The 12,004-nt window shown below is 47.2% G+C and overlaps 1 protein-coding gene across 1 annotated transcript; it reads right to left on the bottom strand.

Moving 5' to 3' along the window:
• Window positions 1-478: 478 nt before the first annotated feature.
• On the bottom strand, window positions 479-5,436 carry LOC101772930 (potassium channel AKT2). Its single transcript, XM_004961932.4, has 7 exons — window positions 4,690-5,436; window positions 3,030-3,246; window positions 2,616-2,933; window positions 1,964-2,521; window positions 1,718-1,891; window positions 920-1,616; window positions 479-819 (listed from the first exon to the last, which is right to left on the bottom strand). The coding sequence occupies exons 1-7, from the start codon at window positions 5,130-5,132 to the stop codon at window positions 659-661; spliced, it is 2,568 nt and encodes an 855-aa protein (XP_004961989.1). The 5' UTR covers window positions 5,133-5,436; the 3' UTR covers window positions 479-658.
• Between the last annotated feature and the right edge of the window lie 6,568 nt (window positions 5,437-12,004).

The following is a 12,004-nucleotide window of genomic DNA, read 5'->3' as shown; positions in this document are numbered from 1 at the left end:
AGGCGCGGCCGCGGGCGACCGGCGGGCGGCGGGGGCGCGGCGCGCGGGGCCACGGGCGACCGGCGGGCGGCGAGGGGCGCGCCGGGGCCGGGGGGCGGCGCGCGGACGACCAGGCGAGCGGGCGGTCCGCGGTCGGGCGGCGGCGGGCGCTCGGGCAGGAGAGTCGGGGGAGCCGGAGGCCGCCCCGCGCATGCTCACATGGGCCGGCCGGAACTAGGGCAACGGCCAACGGAAGTTGTTGGGCCGCCTGAAGTTGTTGGGCCGCCTGGACACCTTCCGCCTGGGCTAACTTCTTTTCGGGGTGGGCTAATGGGCCAAAATGCTTTTTTATACTATTTTTATGAAGAAGTTTTCCACTACTCTTGGGCCTCGCCCCGGGCTGCAGCCCGGGCAGCCCGGGGCCCAGATCCGCCCCTGGCAGCCGTGGCAACGGCAGAGATATCGCCTAGTCGACGCCGTCGAAGACCAGTTCATCCTGTGCTCTGTGTTGATCACTGTACCTTTGCATTGCCAATATCGACGGAGGCACCAAATCACTCCAGCGACACTTCTCACGTTCCCTGAATCAGTGTCATAGCTAGAGATGACTCGTTTATTCAACACACCATTGGATCCACATTTACCATGCTTTCTACTGAAACACCCGAATCTACAGATGCTACGATGCAGACACCGGGTCCATGGCTGCCAGCCTCCTCAGATCCTCTTCGGTGACCACGAACAGCTTGTCGTTGTCACGGATCACGTCGATCGAGTCGATCTCCGCTCCTTCGTCGTTCACGATCAGCGCCTTCTCCGCGTCAACTTTCAGCTTCTCACCTGAAGAAAAGGGAAGGGACGCACAAGAACATGGTTCAGTTTGCAACCCTGCAATGAGTTTGCCACTGCAACAGAAATGAGTTGCGGTTTCTGGGCCTACGGATAATGGCTTTGAATTCTTCCATCGTGCCGGGAAGGTTGATCAGCTTGCCGGCTTCCGAGCTGTGGTTTCTGAGGAACGGGTGGCCCTTGTATATGCTCACCCGAGGCCAGCGCGCGCTGTCCGAGCTTGTGCTCTGCTGGAACCTGCCTTGACGGCGGTGCCTCGACGAGCCGCCGCCGTCCGGGACCACCGCCGGCGAGTCGATGATGGTGATCTGGTGGCCGAGCTCCCGCTTCTTAAGGAGCTCCCGTAGCTCGCCAGGCGACATCGCCAGCCGCGCGGCGCCGGAGCCAGAGCTGGAGCCGGAGCCGTCGTCGTCGTCGAGGCCGGCCTTGTCGACGCTGGCCCCGTTCATGATGAGGAACCTGGCCGCGTCGGCATGGCCCTCGGCCATCGCGACGCGCAACGCGGTGGCTCCATCGTGGTCCTCCGAGTCCACGTCGAGGCCGAGCTTGAGGAGCTCCCGGAGCGCGCCGACGTCGTTGCGGCGCGCGGCGAGGCACAGGACGTCACCGCCGGCGCGCGGGCTCGACACGCGCGCGAAGTGGTACAGGATGTTGAAGATCTTGTGGTGCCCCGCGGCGACGGCGTGCCACAGCGCCGTGTTCCCCTGCGCGTCCTTGATGTTCACGTTGCAGGCGTGCTTGAGCAGCACCAGCACGCAGTCCTCGTACCCCTTCGACGCCGCGATGTGCTGCGAGTGTGGCATCGCCAAGAACATAGACCCAAAAGTAAGCAAGGTGAATCGTGGGCATGAAATTGTTCTGAATCCGTGGCTTTGTAGTTTGTACTTACCAGTGCGGTCCTGCCCTTGGCGTCGCCGACGTCGGCGTCCTTCCCTGCCCTGAGGAGGTCCTCGAGCAAGCCGGCGTTGCCCATCGCGGCGACCGTCAGCACATTATTAGCATCGTCCTGCTCGCCGGCGTTCTCTGCCAGCAAGTCCTCGACCTTCATGCCATGCATCTCGACCTGATGCTGCAAGACATTAATTCCGAGGCAAGCAAAGCAAGCGTTTCAGTCAGTGATCACCACAAGCAATACCTTGAGGAAGTTCTTGATGATGACGACGCTGTCCTCGGGCCTGCTCTGCATGGCCTCCTTGAGCGTGGCCTGCTTCAGCCTCAGCAGCTGGCTCAGCGTCCTCGTCCGGAACGTGAACCCCTGAGCGCGGTTGCTCAGCGCGCTCACCTCGCCGAAGATGTCCCGCGACACAAGCGTGGCCTCCACCCGCTCCTCGGCGCCGTCGAACCGTATGACCTCGACCTCGCCGGAGACGACGACGTAGACGTCATCGGGCGCCTCGTCCTGCACGATCACGTCCTCCCTCGGCGGGATGTACTCGGGTTTCATCTTGGTGACGAGGCACAGGAGCCCTTCCCTTGAGACACCCCTGAAGAGGTAGACGTCCTTGACGACCGGGAGGAAGAGCCGCTCGCAGATGCTCTTGTAGATGGACTTGGGCAGCTGGTCCATGAGCTGCTGCTGGTTCAGGCTCTCCGCCCTGAACTTGAGGCACATGTAGGCCAGGATCTGCTGCTTCAGCCGCGGCGGCAGCCGGTTCCGGACCACGAAGCTCGACGCAGCCCTGACGCTGTTCCTCTGCATCCATCCAAATCAGCCTATCAGTTTGCATTGCATGAGTGCAGTGAGGCCGCAAGAGCCGCAGGCACGCAAGAGCCGGTTAATTGCTTACGAACTCCATGGTGCGGCGGGTGCCCTCGACGACGAGGTTGGTCATGTTGCCGATGAGGTAGGCGGTGAGGCCGAGGTTGAAGAGCATGTAGAAGATGTTGAAGACCATCTCGAGGGTGTTCTCGGCGTGGAGGTCGCCGTAGCCGACGGTGGTCATGGTGGTGATGGACCAGTAGATGGAGGAGATGTAGCGGATCCGGAGGCTGGCCTGGCGGAAGTTGGGGATCGCCGCGCCGATCCAGGTCTTGTCACGGTGAGGGTACCGGTCGGCGATCAGGTAGTAGACGCAGCCGGCGCAGTGCACCAGGAACAGGGTCACCTGGACCGACCAACGTGCAGGCCAGACATATGCTTCAGAATTCAGTCACCGGAATAGATGATCTCAACGAGATGCATAGCATTGGTCGGTACCGACCGCAACGAGGCGCGCGCAGCGGATCCAGAAGTAGCTGAAGCGGATGTCCTTCTCGAGCCTAGTGAAGAACTGCTTCACCTTGCGGAGACGCCAGAGGCGGAGGATGCCGAGAAGGCTGTAGGCGGCGCCCTCCCTGACCTCGCCGGTGACGAGGTAGGCAAGGCCCTGGAACGGGATCGTCGACGCCACGTCCATGATGAAGAACGTCGACAGGTACCTGCGCAAGCAGCTCGCAACAGCATCTTGATCAAAGCAAATACTCGAATTAATTATTCTTTTTTTAGAGCATCGTATTAATTTTTCTTACGCAAGATCAATTAAATATTCAATCAAGGCCCAGTTTAGCTCTTGGGCTCGCCGATTTCCGGGATATGGCCCATTGGACCAGAAAGCTAAGCCTAGGCACATCTCTCTCCTTTTTTTTGTATGGCACATAAGTTTCACGTTTTTAGCTGTAGCATTATCTGAACTATTTTTTCTCAAAAAATCTAAAAAGATTTTTTATGTGTAGTCAGATTTTCAGAATCAAGCATTTGTGCCACTATCATCTGTGAAAGCTTGCATGGTAGCCCAGCTAGCCCAGCTAGTACGTTCAGGCTGCAAATACCTACCACAATTTGATGACGATGTGGTCCGTTTGGACCGTCCGATACCTGTACACTGTGTCTGTGCAGCCTGCACACGCACATCTACACCTCAGTGATTCGGTACTGTGCTCGCGAGCCCAACCGAATATGGATGACAAATACGACTTCACGCCGGAGCACTAGAAAAGCTGGAGTTATTTTATATAGAGAAAACAGAGAAAAAAATAGCTCCTCCAACTCCTTCCCTCCACATTTTCACGGAGCCGGACCTATGCCAAAGGACGCCATATCTCAGCAGTCCCAGAAAGATCACAAACCCGCGACTTCACAAATCACAAATGTGTAGGCGTAGGGCCCTATGTTTGCGAGGTGACAATCAATAATGCAATTTGTTTTGGGGTCCCATGTACTTCGAAATTGATTACTGATAATATTTTCTCCTTTTGTAATAATCCCCAGCATCCCCACATACGTATGGTGGTAAAGAGCTCTCTAATTTAGTCTAGGTAATTTAAGGATCTAGTTCAATAAGGGCAAGATCATAATATTATATGATTTTGAACTAAAAATATATAGGATTGAGTTGGATTGTAAAGAAAGCATGAAGGTCCTGCGTGCCTCCAAAATCTCCCCACTAGACGCATATACTGTCACCTCCAAGAATTGACCCAAAGCAGCATCTGATCTGACACGAACCTAATGGTGTGATAGCTACGGCTAAAGCATGGACACCGGCGTCACCAATGACTTGTTAGTTATTAGCCATCACATGCATATCCCCATGGGGCAGTGAATGATGGTCAGAATGGAAATTCTCTGCAGCTGAACTAATCTCCAACAACACCCGATCCAACACCCACAACCACAAGAAAGAAAAAGAGGAAAAACTTGCATGCATCCATGACAATCAATAATGCAAGAGAAGGTGATCCTAGATGGCTCATCATAGACGCACGGTTCAAAAACTTTTTGACCATTGGCATGCGACCGAAACGCTGCAATGCGAGGAGAGACTGCGAGAGTGAGGCGTGTTGTGTGCAGTAAGTGGATTAGTGGAGCAGGGCGCGTCGTACCTGAAGGTTATCTTCTTCCTGTCGCGGACGAGGAGCTGCGTCCTGGGGTCGATGTAGGCGACGAAGAAGGTGAGCACGATGTCGACGGCGAAGAAGAGGTCGACGACGATGTCCGCCACCTCCAGGCCGCCCTTGGGGGACGCGTTCATGAACGCCACCTCGAACGGGTACACCCACGCCGAGTACGCCACCAGGACCACCATGAACGTCTCCCAGCACCTGTACCTGGAGTCGAGCGGCGAGATGACCCGCTTGTCGGAGCCGCCATGGGACTGGCCGTGGCCGGACGACGGCCCCCCGAGCGGCGGCAGGATGACCTTGGACAGGTTCCGGAGGTTGAAGGAGCCCGAGCCAGAGCCAGAGCTGCGGGAGCCCGGTCCAGACCTGCCGGAGTCCGTGCCCGAGCCAGAGCCGCCGGTGTTGCTCGTGCTCGAGCTCTTCATTGCTTCGCCAATCTAACTACCCTCCCCAGTTAGCAGCCTAGCAACTTCTACTATATCCAGGACATATAATAAGATGCGCAGCTTGTAGTGCACTGCAGCCTGGGGACCAGAGACAGAGGAGGAGAAATAGGGCCGGCCGCGGCCTAGAAAGGCAAAAGGAAAGCGAGAATCAAATCAGATCAGGGGGCGAGAGGCATCGAAATAATGAAGCCGAGCATCGCATCGACGCATCAATAATGGAGGAGGAGGAAGGAGGAGGCCAAAGGGTGAGGGAGGAGAGGGCGCTGTCCGGCCGGCCAGGACGACACTCACGACAGTGACCAGCAGGCGCGCAGGGGTGTGAATTTGCACGCGCGGTCGGTAGAAGAATAGAAGACCGGTAGGTGTGGCAGAGAATCCGCCGCGAATTTCAGACACTGTTACGTGTGCTAGCTCGGTGTAATCTGATCGCAGATCACTGCTATAGGAGACTTAGGGGGTGTTTGATTTTAGTTAGGAGTATTAAATATAATCTAATGATAAAAAATAATTGTATAAATGAGCATTAATTCGCGAGATGAATCCATCTATGATCAGCATCAAATATCCAATGTGATCCGAGCTAAACTTTATTCTAAGGATCAAACACCCCCTTAGCCCACGTGGAATGTTCATCGATGTGGACGTGCGCTCGGGGGTCCATGCAGAGCCTACCTGTCTGCCCCCGGCGCCAAGCATACCGGTCGCTCATCAGGTCCTCCTTGGATCGGAGTTTTGCGCCTTGGAATAAGAAATTGATTGCTGAATGGCGACAGTAGTACAGCTGCACTCGATGGGAGACTGTACGCAAATGCAGCTTCGCTTCTCCATCCATGTTTATCACAAGTTCTATGATTCCATCACACCGTACAGTTAGCCGATCACAACCGATTGTTTTGCACGTACTTCAGGTGCAGTATACATCCTGCTCCTTTTCCTGCTTAATTAGGTGAGCCGTCGTCATCATCACGCATAGCTCTCGAGTCTCGATCGGCTTTCTGCTCCGATGTGAAAAATTTTCTGCTTAGTTTTTACAGAGCGGTAGATTTCGCTGCCGAACGGACTTGTAGGATCGGCCCATGATAAACCATACTTAGGGTAATCTGCGGTGCCAGAACAATAAAAGAAAAATGAGATTTGACAAGCGATGCTGACTTTGAAACGGCAGAATGAGACAGATGACCCAACGTTTTTCAGGAAATATATGCTGCGGCCGGAAGCTCATCTGCTGGCCACACAAGTGCCAAGTGGTAGTAGCAGCTGTGGTATATACCAATTGGATAGCAGTACGCTGTACGCCCAAATTGGCATCGCATCAGGTGATGCGGTCTTAGCTTGATTTTGTCCAAGAATCTGATATGTTAAGGCTAGCCACGGCCTCCGCTTCTCTTATTCCTTACCTCCACCAAGACTTGGTGTCTTGTTTTTGTCCCATCCTACTTCCTGGTCTCCGGCGACTTCATGGATCCACCGTCATCATTCTAACCTGACTACGTTAGGACACAGAAGCGAGAGTAGCTCGCTGCTCGCGTGGTTGCTGCTGTGGGCGGGCAGCACGCCCGCGCCGCACCGCGGATTTATTCCCATAATAATTATGCAGGTTCTGAACGAACGCGTGGAATCACAGTGTCACTGGCGTGCCAAGATACAAATCATAGGCACATCTTTGATTCTTTTTGTTCCTTTCCCCAAGTTCAAGAATATATCAAAATTATTCCTTAAAAAACCCAGTGAAAGGATAAAAAAAGAAGACTTTATGTGCTGAATTTGTTGTCACGTGTGTTCGGTGTAGTTGGTGGTGCATGTGCACCTTATCTATCTATGCAGTAGCTACTTATTTCTAAATTATCCCTGCTACCTACTCCTGCGTACCCCCAAACTGCTATCTATATGTGGTTAATGGAAAAGATCATTTTGGGCTAACAGAATGGGTCACGAAAACTATTTCAAGCCACCTAGAGGAGATTGATCTTTGGTGTATGGTGCTTAACTTAAATCTTCACCGTGATAAGTACTCCGCCACCATCATATATAAATAGCATCCCACCCTCTCCACTGCTTACAAGACCAAAGATGCCCCGATAATCTCCACTAACCCAAGCATCTTACTATTAGAGGCTCCTTTTAAAGCCTCCACATAAAACCACATAGGAATCCTATGTGGACACTCTAGAAAAAGAGAGAAGTCCTAAAAATTCTGTCAAAAAAGCAAAACATCTGGCCATCAATTTGGTATGATTCAATCATCATAGCCATGAATCTATTATGTTTTCTAAAAAATTACCCACATATACCATTATGTAAATAGCCTAAAGTAACTCCCTAATTCTGTATCTAAATTACTCACCTCTACCATTATATATAAACTAAAGTAACCCCTATTTGTCATCTAAATTATCCACTTATGCTATTATAAAAAATAATTTAAAACAACCCACTAAATTTTCCTGTAAATTGTTCACAACTAACATTATAAAATCAACCTTAAGGTAACCCCTTCAATTTGCATCAAAATTATCGACATACTGTTACTAAAAAATTTGAATCCAAATTGTCTATTTCGTACACTGTTAGTATAAAAATAGTAATAATTAAGGTATACACATGATGTGACGAAATTTATAAATATATAGAGAAAATAATGAGAATATAGATTTCCATGGTAAAATATATCTCAAATTTAGGGTTCATTAAATAAATTGAAGTGCATATTGCAATTAAAAGTGGCAAAATAAGGATAATAGATGTGGATGGAATGTTATATACTAATTATTAACTAAATTCTATCATATTGGGTTGAAGATAATAATTATATATCTATATAAGTATTATGTTGTAATATTTAACAAATGAGAGAGCTCAACGTAACAATTTTGAGTTAGCTATGCACTCTTTATTTTTCAATTGGAGACTCCACAATTTTCATGAGATGTGCTAGAAATAAGATAAATACTAGATATTCTCATAGAAATAAAAAATATATGGGCATCAATCCTGTCGACTTTAATAATAATAGCCATTGATCTATTATTTTTTCTAAAAAGAATTATCCACCACTATCTTACCCTAAACTGATATCTACATTACCCACCTTGCATTATATAAAATAATTTAAAGTGATCCCATAATCTTCATCTTAATTATCCATAAATGTCATGATAAAAAATAACTTAAAATGACCTTCTAAAACTGTATCAAAATTACCATGTATATCGTTATTAAAAATAATCTAAAGTAAACACCTAAATATTAATCTAATTATATGTACGTTCATTATACATAAATATCCAAAAGTAAACAAATATATGATTTTGAATTACATTTTTTTCGTTGTTAATATAGAAATACTAAGCCAAGGTATATATGCATGACGTGTGTCACATGTAGACATTTTATACATTTATGTGAGGAAGCGATGAAAAATACTGATTATGTTAAACACAATGTATGGAGGTACGCTGTAAAGTGTGAAAATTATGAATGTGAATGAAAATGTATATAGAATAATTACTCCCTCTGTTCCAAATTATAAGCCATTCCAACTTTCTTGGAGAGTCAAACCATTTAATGTTTGACTAAAATTATAGAGAGGATTACATAGATTTATAGCACCGAATAGATATACTATAAAAATATATTTAATGAAGAAAATAATGGTACTTATTTGATATCATAAATATTAGTACTTTATTGTATAAATTGGGTCAAACTTGAGATGCTTTGACTCTTTAAGAAAATTGGAATGACTTATAATTTGTAACAAAGGGAGTACTAATTAAAATTCAATCACAACTGGAATATCGTAGATAAATAATTTTTATTATTAAATAGGGATCTAATTTTAAATAGCTTCATAACGCAATAATTTTTAAAATTATCAGCCCGTGTGGGAGCATGGGTTGATGAACTAGTCTACCTAAATCAGATTTTAAACATAAATATAAACCTAGTCCACAAAATAAATAAATAATTTAACATCATGAACAAATTAGTACAGAGAGCAAACAAATGGTTCACACGTTAACGAAATGTTCTATAGAGAAAATAGGTTCACATTCGTGAGTATATTAGTATTAAAAGGAAAAAAGGAAAAAAAGTAAATAAAAGGAAGAAAAATAAAAACATAAAAGAAAAGGAAAAATGGAGAATAAAAATAAAAGGGAGTATATATATTAGCGAAAAGAAAATAAAAAAATTATAAAAATGGAAAATGAGAGAAAATTTAGTGTTACCAAAAAATAAAAATATTATATTATCTTAAAGAAGAAAAGAAAAGGAAAAATAAAAATAGTAGAGATGTATAGGAGGGAAAGGAAAAATAAAAAGAAATCTGACCCTGAAGACTTTGCATGGGCCACATCTTCCTTGAGAAGCAGTTGGGCTACCTCCGCGTCAGCTTCATAGTCCGAACTAAATCATCCTTCCACATAGGCCGAAAGTGGGAGCATCAGCAAGTAAACCCACGCGTGGGCCACAACGGGCTACTTTTGTCGTGCGGGCCGCGCGCTCCTTGCGCGACGCAGTAAACAACACTTTTGGGCTAACCCCAATTTCATCCCTATGATTTCGGCCCTGTGCAACTTTGTAAACTATAAATAAGGTTACAAGATGCTAATCCAATGGGTAGGGTTGGTGGTGGGATTATTTTGCAGTTAAACCTCCCCACCCGCCGGCCACTTCTTTTCCATGATATGCAAAAACAGTCGACGCGTGGAGGCTTAACTGCAAAATAATCCCACCATTAACTCTATTATTGGATTAGCATCTTGTGATCTTGATTCATAATTTTCAAGGTTGCACGGGGTAGATGGTTTGCACCAGATACGTTCCATATTATACAGCCTGGCCGAAACAAGATCGTTTCAGTCGGAATTCACAAAAGCACATGGGCCGCATTGACCATCCAATGCTTAGCCCAATGCGTAGGCCCAGAAACAAACGGAGATTGTAAGGTGCACGTTTTGTAATTTCGGGAGTCACAAGTAGCTCACGAATTCAGTTTAATTTTCGAAATTTCTCTCTTCGGAGATATATACGGACAAACTCTACTATCGCCTCTAAACATTTTTTCCGATGAAACACAGTATAGATGCAGACGCTCATATACACACACGCATACTTACCCTTATGAATATACGCACGCAGCTCTATTCCTATGAGCATCTCCGAGGGCCTGAGCTAGCAAATCCATAAGATTGACGAAGTCACCACAGGCACCTCGCTGTCGACAGGCACGTCACCTACCACTAAAAAAATTATTACAAGTTAAAATTTTGATGGGCAAGTTCCACCGTAAAGAATCTTACAGTTGAGCTCGCTCCGTTCGCGCCTCTAAACAAATTGACGGAGTAGTGCGTAGACACCTGAACCAATGAAATTATAGGACAGAATTTGTTGCCGTTTTAATGATCTACTATTTACTATGGTTTCCCTTCGATACAGGCATGAAATGCTCAGTTCAAGATCCGAGCTCATGTTTCGTCCTAAATACTGGACTGCTCTGACTAGACACCAGTGGTTCTTGCTCACCGGCTGCCTCGTGAAGCAAATTTTTGCAGTGACTCCCAGCTCTTCCGGCACCTGAGCCATGCAGGCGCCGCAGGGCAACTGGGCAACAAGAGCGATGCTAATCAGACCAACCTCTTGGGATTGGGAGTCAACCAAGAAGCTTTGGAGTTTGCAGATCAATGAGGAAAAAAGATGCCACGGAGAAGAACCTTGTTGTGACCTCGAGACCCAAGGCCTGAATCCCGGAGCTTTTGGTCGGTTTCCCAGGTGGGCAATTCGCAGCCGATGCAAGTGGACCTTCACCTTTCTCCAGCTTTGTGGGTTGAATCCGAGGTCCAAACGGCCGATTGTTAACAATTAACACAGTATGTTTAGCAGGTTACTATCCAACAGGGCATACTTCTCCTATATGGTTCCCTTGTTGTTTACTGCAAGTCTTCATTAAGCCCCTGTTTAGTTCCCCTAAAATTCCAACTTTGGCACTATGCAAAAAGAAGATTCCCCATCACATCAAACTTGCGGTACATGCATGGAATACTGAATGTAGACGAAATCAAAAACTAATTGCACAGTTTTGTTATACTTTGCGAGACGAATCTTTTGAGCCTAATTAGTCAATATTTGGACAATAATTCACAAATACAAATGAAATACTACAGTTGCGGTACAGTAATTTTGGTTGTCCAAAGTTGAGCAACTAAATAAAGCCTAAACTACGGGAATGAACATGTGTATGGTATGGCACTGTTGTAAACTTGTACTGCATGAACACTGTCTGAAGTGTCAGGGTCTCAGGGATGATGATTATACATGGGCTAGCTTGCTTGATGACTGTCAGTACATATATTTGCTCATGCAGCAATTAGCAGCCTGTTTGCAAAGGAGGATCAAGATTAGCAGCTGTTTAACTTTACCGGTTCCCCAGACACGTTGCGCTTTGGTAGGCGTCGATCACTTTCCTCTCCTCGGTTCTTTTCCACGCCGCTTATCATTTTCGTTGTCCTTTCATGGCAACGTTCTTCTCCCTAGTCTAATGCGCCATTCCCTTTCTCTCATTTCCCTTTTCCCTCTTGATGTCATTCGTTTACTTTGATCAAGTGGTTCGCGAAAGCGAGAAGCTAGATTCCACAAAACAAAAACATAAAAAGTTAGAAGCAGAAGGCACGATCGATGAAGAGCTGCTGCTGAGTGCTGAAGCTCGAAGCGTAGGCGGCATGACTGAGGAGCGACGGCTAACAGCTACTGATAGGCGTGCACTGGCGTCACATGAAACGATCGAGTAGATGCTGCTTTGCCTTTGCTTCTTCTTCCTTAGGTTTCGTGTCTCTTGTAATCAGTACGTCACC

The sequence above is a fragment of the Setaria italica genome, chromosome III (assembly GCF_000263155.2).
Source record: "Setaria italica strain Yugu1 chromosome III, Setaria_italica_v2.0, whole genome shotgun sequence".
Lineage (NCBI taxonomy): Eukaryota > Viridiplantae > Streptophyta > Magnoliopsida > Poales > Poaceae > Setaria > Setaria italica.
Note: the sequence above shows the minus strand (reverse complement) of the source record. Positions and strands in the feature narration are given on the sequence as shown.

Bases quoted from the DNA above. Each gene is read 5' to 3' on its own strand.
- LOC101772930 (XM_004961932.4), bottom strand. From the start codon at position 5,132: ATGAAGAGCTCGAGCACGAGCAACACCGGCGGCTCTGGCTCGGGCACG. The intron at 2,522-2,615 runs GTAAGCAATTAA...GGATGGATGCAG, and splicing joins CCCGCCGCACCATGGAGTTC to AGGAACAGCGTCAGGGCTGC. The intron at 1,892-1,963 runs GTATTGCTTGTG...TTGCAGCATCAG, and splicing joins TCATCAAGAACTTCCTCAAG to GTCGAGATGCATGGCATGAA.